Source organism: Rhinichthys klamathensis, unplaced genomic scaffold, assembly GCF_029890125.1.
Source record: "Rhinichthys klamathensis goyatoka isolate OS25496 unplaced genomic scaffold, OSU_Roscu_1.1 h1tg000750l_1, whole genome shotgun sequence".
NCBI classification, from domain to species: Eukaryota; Metazoa; Chordata; class Actinopteri; order Cypriniformes; family Leuciscidae; genus Rhinichthys; species Rhinichthys klamathensis.
This window is the reverse complement of record NW_026607158.1, coordinates 57,866-81,175: the sequence shown is the minus strand read 5'-3', so window position 1 is coordinate 81,175 and position 23,310 is coordinate 57,866. Positions and strand designations below refer to the sequence as shown.

Genomic DNA, 23,310 nt, shown 5'->3' with positions numbered 1-23,310 from the left:
GTTATGATGCCTTTCAGTAAGTATACTGTATCTTTCAACATACCTTCGGGTGTCCATTCATGTTTATTCTGTAACTGAGGAAGAGATGATCGCGCTCCGCGCTGCCGCATGCATACAGTGATATCTGTCACGCCACATCTAAGAGCGCCAAAACGGCATTTATTGTTTGCATTTCGTGATCAAATAGACATAATTTGAAAGATTACACCTTGCTTATTATCAAAAGTAACAAAACACTGAGCTTATTGCGATTATATGTGGTTAATGGTGGTTAGGCAACAGCCCTGTATTCGTTATGTACACATAACACATGAGGTGCAATGAGCCGGGTCTGGGCGGGGCCGCAGGGGGCGGGGCGTGTTCGGTTCGCCATGAGAGTATCACGATACGTATCGTAGGTGGTGTATCGCGGTTTTTCGGTTCGGTTCAAATATCGTTACACCCCTAATATACACATACATACAATTATAGCATTATTTATTGTTTTAGCACTTTTATGATGGCAAGCAGTAAACGATTTACGGTGGAACAAGCTCTGGAACAATTACTGGAGAGTGACGAGAAGAAAGCATTGCTTAGAAAATTCTAAGCATTCCTAAGAAAAACGCCTGGGACTATTTGTAAATAAAGTTACATTTTTCATTGTTCTTTACACATTTTATTTAACAATTACACATGTCTGTCAAGCAAAGGCTTTGACAAATATATTTTTTGTTCAAAAACTGTTCAATATTTTTGTGTGATGTGTGATTTTCAGAAATAAATGAGAAAAATCTAATTTCAGTTTATGAAATTCTCTAGTTTATAGTACATTTTTCACTCATACTTCCTTTATAAACACATTACATGCATGCTTATGTTATCTTAGGGTCTTCTGAATCCATAGATACCAAACACATAGTGATCCATCTCCATTACATATGGTTTATAAGCCCAAATGTAAAAATAGAGAAAACGGACCAAAAAGGACTTAGTCCCCAGAGGGTTAATAGGGAGTGGCCAGGCTCTCAGTAGACAGGCTCTGGCGATAGTTTTTCTTAAATGAGACTGTAAAATGCTGATGAACTTCAGTGACTCTCAGAGACGGCTCTGCAAATGCATTCATGTTTCTCATATAGTGAGACTGCAGAGTGTGTGTGTGTGTGTGTGTGTGTGTGTGTGTGTGCGCCACTCATTCACAAAGAGTCCCACAGAACATGCAGGATTGGTGTTTAAATAGTCTCACTCGCGTCCAGATGCGTTCTCAGGCACCGACATTTGTCACCGATTGATTTATTTTGAATCGGTCCTCGGTAGTGCCGACGTCATTCGGTCGGTGCCAATCAAAGGTCAGAGTTCGGTACCCGACCCGACCTTGATTGTAGGCGCTTTATTCTAGCCCGGATATGGATCATACACAGTGTGCAGTAAACCCTGTGCCGTGAGCTTACGTGAGCCTGAAGCTCTGAGCGCTCGATGCCTGATGGAGTTGTGTGTTTCCCCAGGGAGCTTCCCGAGGTCAGTCGGATCCCGTTCTTCTCGCCGGTCCCGACCCGGGGCCAGTCAGAGTTCGGCTTCGGAGAGTCACATGGTCTGGCCGAGCCGCTGAGCCGCTACGACCTGGATGACCTGGACGTGGCCTGGCTGGAGCTGGTCAATGCGGAGTTCAGACAGCTGGGTGAGCATTTCTCTTAAACCGTGCAATTTTGTTATCTTAAAACAAGTTGGTATCAACTTATGGAATTAGTCGAGTCACATGTATTTCTATAAGAGGTGAAACTACTCACTCGTTTTCTCAATGAAACATGTTTTTTTGAATCGTGAATCATTTGTTCTGGTCAATAATTGATTTAAAATGCTAAGGATCGAATGAGTCACGATTCAATGTTTCAAAATATATGCGCATTAAATTATTACATGTGCGCATGAAAGTTTAAAGAAACATTTCTATACCTTAGACTGATTTTAAATAGTTATTTTGGCTGCTCTGAGTGAAGCCCAGCTTAGTCACGGACACGCAGTTATTGCATGGATAAAGACAGGAGCTGAAACATGATATGTCATAAAGTGTCTGAAATGTATTCTGTTGAATGATTAAAGTAATGTAGCGTATGCAGTGTTATGAGCCGGGCTGTTCAGCGGAGAAAAGTTAGTTTAGGTTTAGTTGAGAAGGTGCGTGATATTCTAGATTTGTCTATCCAGGTTTAATGTGAATCACCGTGTAGCCTTTACAGCACTATCCTACACAGCACTTAACATCAACTAACAATACTTTTAAGCCTTTTTAAATCTTGGCTTCTGACAATTTTAATAGGCTTTTAAAATAAAGTAATGTAGCATTATTAAGAACTAACATGATCTAACAAAAGGTCCCCCACTCCTGAGGTACAGTATATTTCACATTAGGGATGCAGCGATATGAACATTTTGGCCGATACCGATAACCGATAATTCTTTATATTTGAAAGCCGATAACCGATATATTGGCCGATAACCCTAAATTTCTTATATCCAATCATATTTCAAGCAGTTCAAAAGCATGGCGAACAGTGCGCATCTGAAGCGTCTCAGCTGAAGGAAATAATACATTATTTATCAGCTTTAATATACAGGTGAAACTCAAAAAATTAGAATATGGTGCAAAAGTTCATTTATTTCAGTGATTCAACTTAAAAGGTGAAACTAATATATTATATAGACTCATTACATGCAAAGTGAGATATTTCAAGCCTTTAGATGATTATGGATTACAGATATGAAAACCTTTTCACAATATTCTAATTTTGAATTTGGGGTTTTCATAAGCTGTAAGCCATAATCATCAACATTATTCATCTCTGCTTGTAATTTCTGTATATATTCTTATTTTATTACTGACCGTTCAATTTGTTATTATTAATGTTTGAACTTTATCAGTTAGGCTAGTAGTTTTTGAAGTGGTATCGAAGAACTTCCAAGTGAGCTTTAAAGGGGCACTTGGCAACTATTTCAACTTAATAAAACCGTTTAGAAATCATTTGGATGGTTCACTAACCTGTTCTGGAGAGAGTGGTGGCTTTCCCCGCGTCCCCGGCGGAGAACCATTCTTGCAACATGAGGACTAACGTCCCGGTAAGAGGGAAATAAAAGTCTCGTGAAAAGCGAGAACGAGCGAGAAACACAAACTGCTTTATGGCAATTCGACATAATTCTATGATGCTGTGTATGATGTATTACCCACTCGGTAGACACAGCTCCACACGATAGAGTTGGCCGGCTCCGATAATAACACATGCAAATAAGCAGCGGGAGACAGCGGGATCAGGCGCCGCAAGTGAGTTTCTTTACGACAGTGTTGTGAAATATACGCCCACATCTGTAGGGGGCGCTGATGAGAACACAGGCGACAACAAAAGTGAAAATCAGCGAGAGAGTTGAGCTAGAGCTGCCAAGTGCCCCTTTAAGTAATAAATAAAAAAAAGCAATAAGTATTCCTTCCTAAATCCTCAATACAACTATATAGGGAAAACCCGTAACGCCAAAGATGGCGGTTGTATGCACATGCCCCGCCCCCCCCCGCTGGAAAGCCAATCGTCTGCTTTTAACAGTCAAGCCGGGAAACATGTAAGCCTATCGTCTGGTTCCACTGACGCATGCGCACAGCTGAGGTTTGCGACAGCGGAGACGAGAACCCTTGCGCATGCGTAGTAAACGTATAACCTGTGGGGAAAAGGGCGTTTTAAACCTTATTTTGGGGCAAAGTCATCAAACTTTTTCAGCGATTTTTATCATATTTTACTGCTGTTTCTATACAAGCAGTTTTTATGTCCCGGTGACCAGTGAAACTGCAGTTCTGACACTCTGCCCATTCATTTAAATAGGAGCCTGGTCTTGTTAGTCCGAAATAGCTGCCCGGAGGCGTTGCCAGGGCTCAACATAAAAAAAAATCCCCACTGGCCCCCAGGGCCAGTAGATCAGAGTTTTACTGGCCCCTTCTACACTCACCGGCCACTTTATTAGGTACACCTGTCCAACTGCTCGTTAACACTTAATTTCTAAGCAGCCAATCACATGGCGGCAACTCAGTGCATTTAGGCATGTAGACATGGTCAAGACAATCTCCTGCAGTTCAAACCGAGCATCAGTATGGGGAAGAAAGGTGATTTGAGTGACTTTGAACGTGGCATGATTGTTGGTGCCAGAAGGGCTGGTCTGAGTATTTCAGAAACTGCTAATCTACTGGGATTTTCACGCACAACCATCTCTAGGGTTTACAGAGAATGGTCCGAAAAAGAAAAAACATCCAGTGAGCGGCAGTTCTGTGGGCGGAAATGCCTTGTTGATGCCAGAGGTCAGAGGAGAATGGCCAGACTGGTTCGAGCTGATAGAAGGGCAACAGTGACTGAAATAACCACTCGTTACAACCGAGGTATGCAGCAAAGCATTTGTGAAGCCACAACACGCACAACCTTGAGGCGGATGGGCTACAACAGCAGAAGACTCCACCGGGTACCACTCATCTCCACTACAAATAGGAAAAAGATGCTACAATTTGCAAGAGCTCACCAAAATTGAACAGTTGAAGACTGGAAAAATGTTGCCTGGTCTGATGAGTCTCGATTTCTGTTGAGACATTCAGATGTTAGAGTCAGAATTTGGCGTAAACAGAATGAGAACATGGAACCATCATGCCTTGTTACCACTGTGCAGGCTGGTGGTGGTGGTGTAATGGTGTGGGGGATGTTTTCCTGGCACACTTTAGGCCCCTTAGTGCCAATTGGGCATCGTTTAAATGCCACGGCCTACCTGAGCATTGTTTCTGACCATGTCCATCCCTTTATGGCCACCATGTACCCATCCTCTGATGGCTACTTCCACCATGTCACAAAGCTCTAATCATTTCAAATTGGTTTCTTGAACATGACAATGAGTTCACTGTACTAAAATGGCCTCCACAGTCACCAGATCTCAACCCAATAGAGCATCTTTGGGATGTGGTGGAACGGGAGATTCGCATCATGGATGTGCAGCCGACAAATCTGCGGCAACTGTGTGATGCCATCATGTCAATATGGACCAAACTCCCTGAGGAATGCTTCCAGCACCTTGTTGAATCTATGCCACGAAGAATTGAGGCAGTTCTGAAGGCAAAAGGGGGTCCAACCCGTTACTAGCATGGGGTACCTAATAAAGTGGCCGGTGAGTGTATATTTTAACTGGCCCTGAAAGAAATAGAAGGAAAAGCACTTTTCCATTAAACTGTATTTATTGTATACATTAGGATTCATTTTTCTTGTCCCCTCACAATGACAGTAAACTAATTATTACATTACATGAGTGATGAGTAATATTACATAGGCCTATTTTCACTTCAAAATGGCGAAATTAGACAGAAGTATATTAGTTTGCCTGATTATTTTCGTCATTCGTTTAACATTTATGACCTAAAAAACTGTCAATGAAGAAAAAATGAAGAACGCGCTGAATCTGATTATAACAAGACTGAAGTGAAATTTGTGTAGCTTACACTTAATCACACATTTTTAGGGGGGCTAGGCAGAAGTTTAGAGGGGAATTTGATTACACTTTAGATAGTCCGTCGGCAGGCCGGTTATGCATTTTGGTCGGCTTTTGTTGGAAATTTCCGGCAAACGAAACAGTACATGCCCTCATCGCCTTTCTCCACCCTGGTGTACTGTGTTTTCCATGACACTAGGAATTAGGACTGGGCGATATGGCCAAAAAAATCATATCTCGGTATTTTTTGGTTAAATGGCGATATACGATATATATCTCGGTACTTTCTACGTTTTTCTATTTGGATAAAGAAAATCTGTATTTATTTAAAAAAAAAATGTTATTTCACATCCTGCTCAATGATATCCAAACAATATTGATATTGAAGGATATGGAAACAAATATAGGGAATGTAATGTAGGCTATGCAATATATTATGTGCAAAAAGGTTGTTAAAATCATATTACATTCTAACGTTGTAACATTACAATCTAAAAGCAAAAATAATGCTTTTGTTTTTAAAATGACTAAAGGCTAAACTAAAAATGAAAATAAAAACAAAAGCACAAACTAATTATATTAGCCTGCATTTGATTACCCCATTATAATGCTCACTTTCATAAAAACATACTTGTAGGTTTAAAATTCCACATATGGCACATTTATTGTCTCCAACAACAAATATTTTAGCAATATGTATCTTTTAGTCAGAATTATTGCGCTACTCTTCTATTGTGCTCGTCTGTTTGACGCGCATGCTCGCGGCAGCGCTCATTAACGGAAGCTTGAATATTAGCGGAGATTCACTTGCAGAAGCTCGTCCTCTCCTGACAGTGAAATGGACATATTTGTTTGACTTTCTAACATTTACAGATGGAGAATATACCTGTGAAATGTAAGTTAAGCACTGAGGAAAGCACCACGTCTCAAACGCATTAAACAGCGCAAGTATTTATCTCTCAGTCAGCAACAGTATCTGTCAACTATTCTACTGTCAGACTTGTTAACTATATCTTACCAGTATAAGCTTGTGTCATGTTTAGGACAAATTGTACTATGTTCTTTCACTGCAGGAGCTCACACTGCGTACTCCGCTATTTTTCAGATGTGCTCGTATCAAACTACTGTATCGAAACGGTATTGCCTCATTCCATATCGTTTAAAAAAAAATCGATATGCTGTAGCCTACAAACTCGATTTACCGCCCAGACCTACTAGGAATGTCCTCTTTCTCGTATCAGCCTCATAGTTCTTTGACATTTTAACACGTTATAAATAACCTGAAGTAACATTGACACTCTTCGCGCCACTGTATATGACGTTGGCTGTTTGTTTTGCTGATGGCCAGTCACTGGCCAATCAACTAGCCCGACATACTCTTTTACTGGCCCCGGGCCATCGGGCCATTGCTTATGTCGAGCCCTGGGCGTTGCCAAGATGGCGGCCGAGTGGCAGGACTTGCCTAAAAGGACTTTGGTTCTCCTCTCCTCTCCTCTGCTTCACCTGTGTGTGTGTGTGTGTGTGTGTCGCCAGCGCTGCCGGAGCTGGACGAGCTCACCATGGAGCAGGTTGTCCTGGAGCTGGAGAGCCGGTGTCAGCAGAACATGCAGCGGGCCATCGAGACGGAGGAGGGCCTGGGCATCGAGTACGACGAGGACGTGGTGTGTGACGTGTGCCGCTCGCCCGAGGGGGAGGACAGCAACGAGATGGTGTTCTGCGACAAGTGCAACGTTTGTGTGCACCAGGTAGTCCATCAAAAAATTACCCACATTGCATAGAGACAGAGCGCATTTAGGCCACGCCCACATCGGGGGGGAAACAATCCAACCGCCTCCATTGACTCCGCCTCCTTGTCATTTCTGACTTATAACAAAAAAACAAAATAATGTCTTAAAGCTGCTGTGTGACAGGTTGTCCAGCAAACAAGCTAAACAACCCAGAAATAAAATAAGTTTTTATAAGCTGTCGACCTAAAAAAACAAGCGTTTAAGGCAGGTGTGCCAGACTGTCCTGCACAGTTCATCTCCAACCCTAATCAAACACACCTGAAGCAACCAATTAAGGTCTTCAGGCTCACTTGAAAATTAAAGGCAGGTGTGTATAATTAGGGTTGGAGATAAACTGTGCAGGACAGTCGATCGGCTGGAGCAGGGTTGGGCACCCCTGGGTTAAGGAGAGAAAAGTGGATACAGGCACTTGAGAGAGAGCACAGCGTGTCATATTACCCTGAGAACTAACGTACGCCCGCTGGAGGCGACAGGATAGCTTAGCTTACAGAAATATCATATATAAAACTTGACATTTGGATATTTGACTTACCAGTGACTCCAGTGACTAAATGTTTACTGCACACTGAGGGCCAGATGTACTCACGCTTTTGCCCCCACTTCAGGCGTATTTGTTTCGGAGAGTGCGCATAAACCCATGGCGAGGTGTTTACGAACGGGACGCTCCGAGAGGAAAGCGCAGACTGCCTGTCGCGGGAACTGAAAATGGCGAAATGCGCTTCTCGTGTCATGCATATGTATTGATGGGATGGTCAAGGGGAAAGTGGGAGTGTCCCATAGAGAGATGGAGGGGAAGCGTAAACTGCGCCTAATTATGTATTCCGCGCTACGGACAGAAGAAGCCGGTGAAAGCGCGCCTCTATTCTGCACTGAAGATTCTCCGCCTCTTAAAAGCAGGAGTAACTTAGGAAGCGGGTTTATGGCGTACGCCTCCTGGTGAAACGGCAGGCGTAATCCGAGCCAGACGAAGACAGAGGCGAAGGAGACGAGCTGGAAAGAGTTTTGCCACAAGAATCACACTTTTACAGTTGAGTGAAAACGAATTACAGATTAAAGTGTTAGTTCACCCAAAAATGAAAATGATGTCATTAATGACTCTCCCTCATGTCGCTCCAAGCTCGTCAGACCTCCGTTCATCTTCAGGACACAGTTTAAGATATTTTAGATGTAGTCCGAGAGCTTTCTGTCCCTCCATTGTAAATGTGTGTACGGTATACTGTCCTTGTCCAGAAAGGAAATAAAGACATCATCAAAGTAGTCCATGTGACATCAGTGGGTTAGTTAGAATGTTTTGAAGCATCAAAAATACATTTTGGTCCAAAAATAACACAAACTAGGACTTTATTCAGCATTGTATTGACATGAGGGTGAGTCATTAATGACATAATTTTCATTTTCGGGTGAACTAACCCTTTAAGCAGCTGCGCAATATTACAGTTACTGGAAGAAATCAAAGATCGGCGTTCACATTCCCTTCCAGCCGTGGTTAAACTCCTCGCATTGCACCTACTGGCATCAGGATCATCTCTAACAGTCACAGCATCAGCAGTGAGAGGACGAGGCCCATTCAAGTGCACTTTAAATACGCTCAGTTTGCGGTATAGTGTGTGTGGAGAGGCGCTGATCACCTGATGAACTGCAGGTTTGGTACATAACACACACACTGCGGTCTCACATCAAGCACTTTCTGCGTCTTAACGCGGTGTTCGCAAATGTACGTACATCTGGCCCAAAGTGTATTTTTTTGAGCATACTGAGTGTCAGGATCCCACAATTTACACAGACTCATCGAACTGCTGATAACGACAGAACTAGCGCCCACAGTTGGCTAGCGATGCTTTGGGGAAACAGCCCTGATGTGTGCTCCTCATTGGCTGTGCTGAGAGTGCTGTTGTCTCCGCAGGCGTGCTACGGGATCCTGAAGGTGCCGCAGGGGAACTGGCTGTGCCGGACCTGTGCTCTCGGGGTGCAGGCCAAGTGTTTGCTCTGTCCCAGACGAGGAGGAGCGCTCAAACCCACTCGCAGTGGAACCAAGTGGGTCCACGTCAGCTGTGCCTTATGGATCCCTGAGGTATCAAATGAAGCTGGTCTGGGGATAGTGGCTGTAACAATACATCGCTCAAACGTCTAACGATACGATGCATCGATGCCACGCGTAAAATATCAATATGAGGTTCCTTTGTCCGTCGACACATTTCTGCTTTCGTTTACTCGCCATACTGTCTTTGTATGAACTTTAATTTCGTAAGTAACCTGTATTTTTATAATAGTTATTATTACTTGATCAAAACAACCCAGCTGCAGTTTGATTGATAATTATTTGTTTTTGCAAATCATCTCTTCTGTTGAAAATGCCCCAAATGGGAGAGGGCGTGCAATATTCAAAGAGTTTAATTAAACGTTCATGCTATATATTTTGGTTGCGTTTGTGAGTTAATAAAAATGTAACTGGTTGTGTAAACTTGTGGACAGACAGGTGAAACTCGTAAATTAGAATATGGTGCAAAAGTTAATTTATTTCAGTAATTCAACTTAAAAGGTGAAACTAATATATTATATAGACTCATTACATGCAAAGTGAGATATTTCAAGCCTTTATTTGTTATAATTGTGATGATTATGGTTTACAGCTTATGAAAACCTTTCACAATATTCTAAGTGTCATTTTGGGGTTTTCATAAGCTGTAAGCCATAATCATCACAATTATAACAAATAAAGGCTTGAAATATCTCACTTTGCATGTAATGAGTCTATATAATATATTTGTTTCACTTTTTAAGTTGAATTACTGAAATAAAAGAACTTTTGCACCATATTCTAATTTACGAGTTTCACCTGTAATATCTAAATAGTAAATATCGATATAGCCCTGAATCGAATCGCAGAATATTTTTTCGGCAAATATCGTATCGCTGGCTGAGAGAATCGATATCATATTTAATCGTGATGAACCGTCCGATTTACACCCCCGGTTATACGTGATTAATTTTAGGGATGGTTTCGACGGTGAATCACTTTGCCTCCCTTTTTTTAAAGTTTGATGTGTAAAGTCAGCAAATTCAATGGTGATTGTTTACTTTATTGATTTGTTGTAGCCCTAGTTGAGTTGAAATTCACTTTTGATTGAATTTTGCTTCACAAATGATTGTTTGATAGAAAGTATTAAAAGCAGAAAGTAAATCATAAACGCGTCACCGTTCACAATCGGCTCACTTTTGTCAAGTGCTACAGAACATGCTCACGCGTATTCATCTGGAAGACGACAAAGGAAAATTGTGATTAGCACGCAAATAATGGATGAAGTCTAATTGAAATGTTTCCTCTTTGTCTTGTCATGTGATTGAAAGGAAAGCTTTTGAGCTGGAAATGGTTTGGTCAGGCTGAGGGCAAGCTGTTTCTGTAAAGGCGTAGGACATTTAGCGCTCTATTTTACATGCAAAAGGCTTCTGAATATCCAGAGGAGGACAAAAGACGGATTGACAAGAAGATAAGGGATTTTTGAAAAGCCTGGCCAACATGGGTGTTATAATGAAATGTACAGAAATTGAAGAGCGAGGCAGTAACAATAGCCGAACGACGAGGATGTAGAAAGCCACAAAAGTGAGTGAAAAGGCTCATCTTCCAGACGCAGTGAATTAGATTCTATTCCCCATTTATGCTAATCTCATCCGTAACACGTTTGAGAGGGTTGGGGGAAACGCTGTACTGTTGTGTTACAATGCAAAGATAGGCTTCGTGAGACTCGCCTATTTTATGTAATTTTTAAGAAATTGAACTTGAATCTAACATGAAGGTGTCACACCTGAGAGATGCTTTCTCTCATGCTCATTGTGCCTGTTGTAGATCGTGTGTCCTCTTGCATTGAAATTCAATTGTGTGCGGCTAGTGCACTAGTTTGTGCCGATCGACGATAGTCAGAGATATCGCTGATGCCTTTGACGATATCAATACGATAAGTGGGTCGGTTTCCCATTTACATGTGAAACTCGAAATATTTGAATATCGTGCAAAAGTTAATTTATTTCAGTAATTCAACTTAAAAGGTGAAACTAATATATTATATAGACTCATTACATGCAAAGTGAGATATTTCAAGCCTTTATTAGTTATAATTATGTTGATTATGGCTTACAGATATGAAAACCTTTTCACAATATTCTAATTTGGAATTTGGGGTTCCCTTTCGTTGTCACTCCGAGTTCCGTCGGATGACGACGTATGGGGTTTCGCTTAGAAGCCTATCAACTTCAAGTACTACAAAACGAGCCAATGGCAAAGAAATGCCATGGGTCTTCGGAATTTGCATGGGGCAACTCTGCCCTACCTCGTGGGTATAAAAGGAGGACGCCGGCAGAATGCAGATATGTTTTCGCTTCGGAGCCAAGTTAATTCTTCACTCCTTTAGCCATCTCTGATTTTGTCAGCTTCTTACGAGACGAGCAACCTCTCCAGTATTGGTGTGACGGCGATCTCCCGGCGAGTGCACACTTCCTGCTAATCTGTGCATGGTTTGCCAGTTGGTGTGTTTCTCCGCGGGTGCTTCAGCACTCAAGTTTTTTTCTCACAAAAGATCTTGCACGCGGCACGTCTTTTTAAAGTAGAGCCTCCACGGCCAGGGACGGATTAAGGCGATGATGTGCCCTGGGCACGGATGTCTCAAAGGCCCCCGTCACCAATTTTTTGGACAACAGTGGGCAGGCAAGCCAGGCATTTTAAGGGGACCCCCAAGGGCTGGTCATTTAAACAATCAGAAATGTTAATAATAACAGACGCAGCAACATCTCTGCATCCCCCAGTGTGGAGCCTCTCGCTCGTTACGCTCGTTATGCTTTTACCTTTTTCAAACTGGTGCAGCGCTAACTCGCGGTAGGTAGAAAATGCATGATTTGATTTGTTAAACATGAAAAGGACTTATCCGTCTGGCATGGCAGCTCGCTCTAACTATAACCTAGATAAATGCATATCCAAGTGCGTGTGCGGAGTGTGCAGCGCGCACTGCATGGCAAGCGTCGGCGCGAACACTTGCATTTCCCTATCAACAGTGGAAACAACTTGAAATAGGACTACTCAATCTTTTCTGGTCATAGGCCTATACAGAAAAGAATAATGCATCAGTCGCAAGTAGGTACCTTTATTTTTGTAAACTCACAATAACAAGAAAACGTTGTGCTTTTGTAAAATAAAATAAAATAAACAGGGCGCGCTTTCATGGTCTCCGTGGCGTGAACTGGAGCGCGTCTCAAAAATGAACTGAAACACAGTGTATAGCCTCACATTCATGATTAATATTTCTATATAAAGCTTGAAATGTCCAATCGAATCGAAAGCAAATACCGGCTGATTAGGCTGATATGACATGAAAGGTGCATTTCTCTCTAAAGGCACATCCACTTTACAGCGGAGATATAGCTAGATATGTTTGCAGCCGACACTGATTAAATTTGTATTTTTTAAAATTATTATTAAACAATAAAAATGCCTAGTTTTTTTCCAGACATATATTATCATTAGCCTGCTTTTGCCGGTGCTTTGCGGCAATATTTATGCATGCGCTTGCTTGAGCGCGGAATAGGCTATATGCCTCCACTCAGTATTTAAGCAGAAATTAATATTAACTTGAGATTAGTCGACTAATTGCTTAAAGGAATGACTACTAGTCGTTGACTAGAAAATCTTTAGCCAATGGCAATTCTAATCAATGCATTTAGGCTAGTTGACATTTATTTAATTAGTAAGCTAGCCTAATTCTAGCAGGTCTTTACGTTAAATTCGTTGAGTTAACAATTAGTTAATGAACTAAAATAATAAAACAAAGATTAAATTGCTTGTTCCACCACAAAATACACTTTTTAAGGTGACAATCCGTTACACATTTGAAGATTTACTGTATCTTGAAGATTGTTGTATTGTATTATATCTTCTGTTATAAAGATGAAGATTGACATTTCGTTAAAAAAAAAAGCCCATAGGCTACTATTGTAAAACATAAACAACTTAGCCTATCTTCTGTCTTGGTTGTGGTTTTAAACTCATTTTTGTTTTGCTTTTTGAGTAACCGTCTTCTACGCGTGACTTTTATATTACGCAATGCTTTTCACTCGCCTCTAGATGTCCTTCTCAACAGCGCAGCAATACATCAAAATTATTTATTTGATTTATTTACTAGTTAATACTTTGCAACAGAAAAAAAAAAATCACATTATTCCTCAATATTTAAAAATTTTACTGAAAATAAAAATAAAATAAAAATAATTATTTGAAAAGAATAGACACAGTACATTTTACAGGGCCCCCTGCTGGCCCAGTGCCCTGGGCAAGTGCCCAGTAGGCCCGTGCGTTAATCCGTGCCTGTCCACGGCTCTACTTCGGCTGGTGGCCAGGGTGATCTGAGGGTGACTGTGTGGAACAAAGCGCCGACTATCTGTCCGTGCCCCACAGCACCTTCTTCAGTGTTGCAACCCGCGAGTGTTCAGGGGATTGCCGCGGGACCATCTTCGGGTGCCCCGCGGGTTTCCTTTGGCGCTCCAGAGGAAGACGCGATGTCAATTGCAGCATCACAAGACGGGTCTGATTCGTCTGGAAGTGACGACTCGTCACAGCTGCCACCTTCGGGTGTGAATACGGCTGTGGCTCAGTCGGATCCAGAGATGACGGCCATGCTTTCCCGGGCGGCAGCGTGCATCGGGTTAGAGTGGACCCCTCCACCCTGTCCCAAGCGCTCGAGGCTGGAGGATTGGTTTTTGGTTGCCGTCCGCAGCCTGCCCCAATACCTTTCTTCCCGGACGTGCATGATGAAGTCTCAAAGTCCTGGAAGACACCCATGTCTTCTCGTGACCGCTCGTTGATTTCGTCTGCTTTTCCTCCCCTCGATGGGGCAGCTGCCCGTGGGTACACTGGGCTCCCCTCGGTTGAACGCTCTGTTGCAATGCAACTGTGTCCTCAGAGTGCTTCTTCTCGTGGCGAGCCTAAGCACCCATCCAAAGCCTGTAGGTTTTCGTCTACATTAGTGGCGAAGTCCTACAGAGCGGCGGGACAGGCAGCTGCTTCTCTGCATGCCATGGCCACTCTGCCGGTCTACCAGGCCCAGATGCTAAAGGACATACACGAGGGTAGGACAGACCCAAGGCTCTTCGATGAGCTGCGCGCCGCCACCGACCTCGCTCTCCGGGCGACGAAGGTGACCGCACGGTCCCTGGGTCTGGTGATGTCCACAGCTGTGGTCCAGGAGAGACATATATGGCTGAACCTGGCTGACATGCGGGATGCTGAGCGGTCCCGGCTGCTCGACAGCCCCATTTCCCAGGCCGGCCTATTCGGCGGTGCGGTCGAGGATTTCGCCCAACAGTTTTCGATTGCCCAGAAACAGACTGAGACTATTAAGCATATTCTGCCCCGACGGCCCGCTGCTGCCTCCACCCAGCCGACCGGGCAGAATACGTTCGCCGCCGAGGGCACCCTCCTGCGGCTCCCGCCCGGCCCAAGCAGCAGCCTTCACCCGAGCCCGGTCGTGGAGGAAGGCGCCCCAGCCCTCTCCAGTCCCGGCCCCCGCTAAACGCCGGGCCAAGCGGCGCTCCTGAGATGGGTTGCTCCGTGATGTTGACTGTTACTTCTCAGGAGGTGGTAGCAGGACCACTCCTTCCCCTGGTGGAGGGCCGGGGGAGAATCTTTTGTTCTCCACTCCCCGCTGCTCACCCCCGGGTGGGCAGCACCCTAATGTGGTTAAAGAAAGAAGTAACGCACGGAATGCACTTCCTTTAACGGTTAGGAATGCTACTACATTAACGAGTTTTAAGAAACTGTTAAAAACCCATCTTTTTTAAGAAGGTGTTTGTTTCTTAATTGGTGTATGTTAATGTATCTTATTTATTTATTTATTTATTTTTATTTTTTATGTATTTATTTTTGTACTGTACTTGTAGCGCTTTGGGTACAAGAAAAGCGCAATATAAATAAAATCTATTATTATTATTATTAACACATCCATCCCTGAGCACACAGAGTTCTCGGACGACACGGTGCGCCGCCCCCAGGCCGTGCACCCCTCGTCCTCCTCTGTCCCAGAGCCGGATGACAGTGCGCACCGTCCCCGGACCGTGCCGCTCTCATCCTCCTCTGTCGCCAGCCCCCTGGCAGAGCAGACCCCCGTGGAACATTCATCCTTCCCTGGTCTCCTCTGTCAGGGCGCGGTCAATGACTGTGCCCCCACACCGGGCCGCTATGCCGTCCACGTCTGGGCCAGTCATTCCGCCTCGCTGCACCACCGATGGGAAGTCTGTGGTTCGTATGACCCCGCTGGTTCAGTCGTTGGGAGCCTGGCTACAGCTTCCCAACCTGTCCCGGTTTGCAAACACAGGGACCTAGTGCTCCGGCACCTAGCTCGTCTGGGCCTTCGGGTCAACTGGGAAAAGACCAAACTTTGCCCCGTGCAGAGGATCTCTTTTCTCGGTATGGACATCGACTCGGTCGCCATGAATGTCGCACGCAGTCACTGCTGACTTGCCTGAGACAGTTCGAGGGCAAGAGTGCGGTTCGTTCCACTGAAACTTTTTCAGAGGCTCCTGGGGCATATGGCATCTGCATCCGCGGCAACGCCGCTCGGATTGCTTCATATTAGACCGCTTTGGCTTCGCGATCGAGTCCCGAGGTGGGCATGGCAACACGACACCCTCCGAGTACCAGTTACTCCGACCTGCCGTCAGACCTTCACCCCGTGGTCAAACCTCAGTTTTCTACGGGCCGGAGTGCTACGGGCCGGAGTGATTTATATTAAAATTATGCTTGTGTTTAGCATATTTCTTAAAAGTGTAATTAAGCATATATTTATTACCAATGCACTTCTAGTACACTTGTTAGAAATATATTAAAATGCAAAAAAATTGCACTAAAAATACATTTAAAATATCAATGTTATTTAATATAATTTCGCAATTACACTTAAGTACTACTTAAGTAAAAATATGCTTTTAATTAGTGTATATATAGTGCATAATTTTTACAGTTTTCTTTAGCACAAAAAGTAAGAATATACTACAAATATACTTTCTTGTATTTAAGTGTTTTTTTAGTGCACTCAAGTACACTTTTTTTTCACCTGGGATGTCATTAATTACATAAGGTGCGAAATATGTCAAGCTGCTGCTTAGAAAGTCCAGCAGATGATAAACTAAAAGCCTAAAAATGATCAGAGGCACCAAAACCTTTGCATAAAACTGTAACAACACATTTTTTATTCTACTGTTAGGTGCTGCTCTTTGCCAAGCTTTCCATGTTGCAATTTAAAGAGACAGTGACTTACCCAGTTTCAGCAAGTCCTCATTGCTTGTCCAGGAAGTCCGAAACTTCGGAAGTAAAATTGCAGCAGCAATGAGTTCGGGGTCCAAAAGCATGGGTCCAAACCGCTGCTGTATTCCTTCTTGAAGGGCAAAGATCAGTGGCTCGCAGAACTTGGATGAGGTTAGGAGGCGGTCAAGCTTCACAGTTAGGAGGGTAATAGTGGGCACCAGCCATCCCATATGGACATTCACTTCTGTCGGCATTATGTTCAGTGCCTTGGCGATTGGGCTCATGGTAGCAACATATTCAGTCAAAAAGGCAAGTTCTGCAGGGCTGAACCTGTCACACAGCGATAGAAAATCATACAAAATGTCATGTGGCAATAACATTTGCAACATACACAGATGGCTAATGTTACTAAATATTACATTAGTTAATATTCCATAAAGTTTTATGTTGTATGTTTATGCAAGACAATGTGTTTGGCAGTATAACACTTACATGGGGACTTTAAGTGCAATGCAAACTGCTCTGATGGCTCCTTCTCCACTGTCTTGGATGATTCTTAGCAATCGTTCCACTGAAAGAAAGAGGGAGTTCCTAGTGTCATTTGGTCGAATAAGTTGGAGCTTGCACTCCCTTTCAATCACCTCTGCAGCTGAGGTGGAGCGAGCACTCTTGTTCCACAGTGCCGTGCACTTAGCAAATGCTGCACGTGACATTTTTTTGTAGACCTGATTTGAGTTGGCTTTGGTGGCATCTACTGTTGAGATCAAGTTCAGAAGATGACATGCACAACGGTGGTGCTTTGGGAGCTGATATTCGGAACCACCATCCTCTTCATCCATGACACCTTGTATCTCAACACCCTCTATCTCCTCTTCCAGATCTTCAGCATTCTCACTGTCACTCACATCCCACCCCCCACCCCCAACCCCCAACCAAACTTTCTTCGTCACAACCATAAACCCTGAAGGCCTTGATGAAATTTGAAGCATTGTCAGTAGTGGTCCTGACAATCTTTTTGCAAATGTTGTATTCAGTATGGATGTCATTAAGGGCTCCAGCTAATATATCAAATGTATGTGATCCTTTAAGCCTTTTGCACGCAAGAGCAACCAAACATCTCTCTAGGCTGTCTGGCTCGATCCAGTGGGCGGTCACTCCAATAAAACTTTGACGAAAAGCCGTCCAGCAGTCTGTGGTAGTCGCGATGTATTCAATGTTCTGCATCGCTCTCCTTACTTTGGCTTTCATTTCCTCTGTTGTTTTTTTTATTTTAGCTCTGACCGGTGTTCTGGACATCACTGTGTAGTTTGGCATAGTATGCTGTATTAAATTTATAAATCCTGGTTGCTCCACAACTCCGAAGGGATGCAAACCCTGAACAACAAAGTTGATGACTGCCTGGTCCATGTTCTTTTGTGAGGCTTTGGTGTCCTCTAGTTTCAGCTGCTTACTGTGTGACGCATTCTCACCAGCAGGCAAGCTTCCCTTCCTCCTGATTGTGGGTGCTGTCAGTTGAAGATATTGGTTGAGGTGATGTGCATGCTTTCTCTGAAAATAAAAAGTAACAAAATACTCTTGGTTAATTCATTAATTCTAACTCATTCAACCTAATACTCCTATAATGGTGGAGGTTACTGTCTTCCGACCTTTTATCATCATGTCAATTCTCAATTGATTTTGATTAATATGAGGGAGGGAGGGAGAGCAAGATAGTTTATAGACGATAAGAGCGCGCACGCGGCCGGAGGAGGGGCTCTCTTTCTGCTCGTTCTTTAAGTAACATGCGACCTGTCACAAACGCAGCTAGTCAGTCATCTATACATCACTGACCGATCAAATAAGGCTTTGGCGGGATAAAAATTCACTTTGGCGGCCGCCAAAACCACAATATGTGGCGGCCAGTGTTGTCGATTCTGTGGCGCACCGCCACGAATTAGTCGATGTGTGGGAAACGCAAACACTGATGATGACTATGTTGTATGTCGCTTTGGACAAAAGCATCTACTAAATACCATAACCATCCATATAATCATGACTAAACTATATGTCAAGATGCATTTCGCAAGATTGCAGCATAAATACCACGTTACCAAAATGAATAGCAGTAACGTACAACAACATGCACTAGCTAATCATAGTACTAGCTAACATTAATGTATCATTACATTTTTTGTACAAAAAAAATATTCTTACACAATCAAGTCAATGTGGCGATTTATGGGAGAAAATTTTTTAATGAAAATGACATTGATTCTGCTCAGCAACGAGATTGCTTACCTCAACATGTTTCTTCAGATTTGAAGGAGAGTTCTTGAAGGCCAGCAGCTCATTTTTTCGGGGCAGGCATAGTTTACATAGGAACCTCCACGAGTCATTTTTTGATCCTGTAATTTCGAATAATTCTTGAAAATACGGCCATGGGTGGCTAATTGATTTGGGCTCAGACTCCATCGGATAAGGGCAAGCACCACACCCACAGTGACCTGACTGACCACACCAGACTATGTGGCCGTTGGAAAAGCGAAAGGGGCCGGGCTCTAGAATCTTTGGATTGAAGGATCATACCTGATTGGGTCCAGAACCTTAGTTATAGGGTTTTGATTGGGTCAAACTAAGATTAGCGTTCTAGAATCGTTTATTTTTTTTACAGTCTATGGTAGCAACCCTTATCTATGGCAACCAAACTTGGCGAGACAAACGTCACGTGCGACGGACGGACAGTCAGGAAGACGTTTTGCCAGGGGAAAAACTGATCAGAAAATGTAATGAAAATTTTACGGAACGCCGTAGAAATGTAGTGGAGTAGAAAGTATAATAATTGCTCTAAAATGTAACAAAGTAAAAGTCAAAAGTATGCACTATTGATTTTACTTAAGTAAAGTACAGATACGTGAAAAAAGTACTTAAGTAAAGTAACGAAGTATTTGTACTTCGTTACATTCCACCACTGCCTGTATGTATTAAATTATTATTTTTATAAAACTAGTAAAACAGAAAAGTCGCAATAAAACAAATAAAATAATTAAATAAAAATAAAATAACATGAAAAATAAATCAAAAGGGCTTTTAAATAGTGAAATCAATTTAAGCGCTTTCTCGTTTTTAACTAATTTTAACAATTTGCACAAGAGTTTAACCACTGATTCAAGTTGGGTTTAGCTTTAAACAATCTGCATTTATGAATGAAAAACTTTCCAAAACATAACAAGAAATGAATTACCAAATCAAACTCTTTGTTTTTCAGACAAACACCAATTTATGACATTTATGCGGATGCATAATAAGCGTAATATGATTGCGTATTGTTCACCTGTTTTCTGACTGGTGTTGTGTCATGTCCGCACAGGTGAGCATCGGCTGCCCTGAGAAGATGGAGCCCATCACTAAAGTCTCCCACATCCCAGCCAGCCGATGGGCCCTGTACTGCAGCCTGTGCCGCGAACACACAGGCACGTGTATACAGGTGAGAGACCGGCAGAGCAAGAGCGGACGGGGACTTCAGGAAGTCCAGTCACATTTATTTCAAAGCAGCCTTATAGAAAATCATGTTAATGTTTGTAACATCTTAAAATCGTCATGCCCTATGTTCTCATTTAATTAGATTAGAGCAAGCAAGCAATCAATCAAAAGATTTGCTATATAGTTTATATCATCCTACATGAGTGTACTGTATGTTTACAGATAAAGCTGGACATGCTTATATATATTATATATCCAGCTTTATGTGAAGAGCTAGTAAAGGAATAGTCCACCATCTAAATGTTGTTCCAGAACAGTTTTCCATGGGAGAATTTGTGATAACTGATGCTTTTAAGTTTCAAGACACAATAGCACCTTAAAAGTATCATAGAAACCGCTACTAGCTAGTTTGTAATTAGCTATTTACTTTATTCAGGGCTGGCAACGTTTGAGCTTAGCTTGGAGTGAGAATGGGGGGGGGGGGGGGGGGGGTGTATCATTTAGATATCAGATATAATTTACATTTATTTTAAGTCTTATTGCAAAATATTTAATTGTAGCTGGATAGCATGAACAAAAAATGACAGGCTAAAGAAGACTTACACAAGGGACTTTTGCCTACGGTTTAAAAATACCATAAAAACAACTAGCTTCGGATCACGCTTCGGATGTGTGTGTGCGGAGAATACAGCATGCGAGTCTAGCGCGCGAATGTTTTAAAGTCATATTACAACGCACACAAAGAAATCAATAAGAGGAATCAATTTTAATTGTATAACATGTATCTGATTCCTGACCTTCGGTATTTGATTCCAGAACTTTTTTCGTCAACGATATTGCATGTTTATTTAGTCACAGCGTAACAAACTTGGCTTGCAACTTAAAGGGATAGTTCACTTTGAAATTAATTTTTGGTATGTTTTAGCTTACCTCAAGAGCATCCAAGATGTAGGTGTCTTTGTTTCCGCAGTAGTTTAAATTTTTATATTTTTAGGTCAAACCGTTCTTGTCTGTCAGTCATATAATGCAGGTCTATGGTCACCGCCTCAAAGAGCATGCACAGAGAAGTCCAAATTAAACATGATTTAATGACTCGTAAATGTAAGTACACATTGATGGCCTAAGACACGAAACGAGCGGTTTGTGTGAGAAAACAAACAGTATTTATATCGTTTTTACCTCTTGTAACCACAGCCACGTCCAAGTGATCTGAGGGCGCCGGCGGTTCGGTCTGCGCAAGCGCCGGAAGTGATCTCTCGCGCGTGTACGTCACTCATACAATTGTTTTATTTGTAATTTTTTTTTTTATTGTTTTCTTTTACGACGGTTTAAACATCCCGGATAAGCGCAAATTAGTACCATTTTAATTAGCCGTCTTACCTACAATCTCTGCTCTGTGTAAACAAAGAGTGACATACACGCGCGAGAGATCACTTCCAGACCGAAGCGCCGGCGCCCTCAGATCACTTGGACGTGGCTGTGGTTACAAGAGGTAAAAACGATATAAATACTGTTTGTTTTCTCACACAAACCGCTCGTTTCGTGTCTTAGGCCATCAATGTGTACTTACATTTACGAGTCATTAAATCATGTTTAATTTGGACTTCTCTGTGCATGCTCTTTGAGGTGGAGACCATAGACCTGCATTATATGACTGACAGACAAGAACGGTTTGACCTAAAAATATAAAAATTGAAACTACTGCGGAAACAAAGACACCTACATCTTGGATGCCCTTGAGGTAAGCTAAAACACACCAAAAATTCATTTCAAAGTGAACTATCCCTTTAAGTTAACCAGTAGTCACTTAAAAGTTCAGGGCACTCAAAAGGTATGAATAAATAAGGGAAAAAACTGTATCAATAATTGAAATCAGACAAAGATAGGCATAAGCAGATTAACCAACAAAGTATATTGATAACACAACAGTCAAATCAGAAAAATAAACACTTATCCCAGAGTCCTTGATCAAATAGTCCATGAGTGAGAAGTATTGTCCTTATGGGTGAATCCTTAGTCCTTGCGCCCAAAAAATGAATCAAAATGTCCAGAAAAAAATGGCAACAATCCTCCAAACGTGATGAACTAGAAAAAATACCAAAAAACCCAAGTCTTCTCTTGAACCTCAATGGGTAATTAATCCATAAACGACTCCAGAGAAGGCTAAAAGACACCAAACGGGGGTGCGTTTCCCGAAAGCATCGTTATCCAACTATGGTCGCAAGTTCGATTGAATTCCATTGGTAACGACGGACTTGCGACCATAGTTGGATAACGATGCTTTCGGGAAACGCACCCCTGTTTGGTTCAACCATGCATGCCCCTTTGGCCTTCTTCTTTTTTTTTTTCTTTTTTTTTTACGCCAGCTTGCATCCAATAAGTTGCATTACTGCCATCTTCAGGCTTTATCTACCCTTTACTTCCACTCATACTAAATCCGTCTATCTAATCCAGTCCCCCTCAAAAAAACCAAGTAACCATTTCCTACCCTCCACACTCTCTCCATACTCCAATAAACTTTTTACTGTATTATCTACCTTTCCTATATTTTATAACTGTATTATCATTTCTTGTCTTTCCTGATTAAATTTCCTGCATGTTGTAAGAACATGTTCTACTGTTTCAGCCTCCTGACATTGTTCACACATTCCTGTAGGATGTTTTCCTATAATAAAAAGTGTGCTATTAAGATTACTATGCCCAATTCTCAGCCTGCTTATTATCACCTGCTCTTTTCTCTTTGCTCCCCTACTTCTTGATATACCTACTTTTCTTTGAATTTCATATAAATATCTCCCATTTGTTGCATTATCCCAACTTTGTTGCCATTGTTGATTTACACTTCTCCACACTATGCCTTTCCCCTCTGATTGTGATAATTTAATATTGACTTCAACATCTCCTTTTTTAACTGCTTCTTTAGCCACTTTATCTGCTTTCTCATTTCCCTGAATTCCCAAGTGTGCTGCCCCTTTAGCCCCAACTAGCTTGGCATTTTCTACTCAAGAAGGCCTTCCTCCTACAAGGTGCTCTCCTGTCAAAATAAAAAGTCTGCATGTTTCTGCACCAAACATATAAGTCCCACATACAAAAGACAGAACTTCAACTATGGCCTGAAACCAATTTAATCACACCTTTACTTATTTTACAACATTTTATCCTCCTTCACATTTGTAAAATAAAGTATGTCTATTTCTCTTAGCCCCAATTTAGTAGTGTCACAACAGTTATCGTTTAATGATGTTGGTGTTATCTCGTCTTAGTCACGGAAAAAAAGTCGTCAACGAACATTTTTCGTTAACGAAA

General features: G+C 42.3%; 1 protein-coding gene across 2 annotated transcripts in view; it reads left to right on the top strand.

Moving 5' to 3' along the window:
* The window catches only part of jade2 (jade family PHD finger 2), an 89,445-nt gene that overhangs the window by 39,099 nt on the left and 27,036 nt on the right, over window positions 1-23,310 (top strand). For both annotated transcript variants that reach the window (XM_056242746.1, XM_056242745.1), the window contains exons 5-8: window positions 1,485-1,657; window positions 7,009-7,220; window positions 9,166-9,333; window positions 19,892-20,008. In XM_056242746.1, coding sequence (XP_056098721.1) covers window positions 1,485-1,657; window positions 7,009-7,220; window positions 9,166-9,333; window positions 19,892-20,008 — 670 coding nt within the window. The remainder of the gene's footprint in view (window positions 1-1,484; window positions 1,658-7,008; window positions 7,221-9,165; window positions 9,334-19,891; window positions 20,009-23,310) is intronic.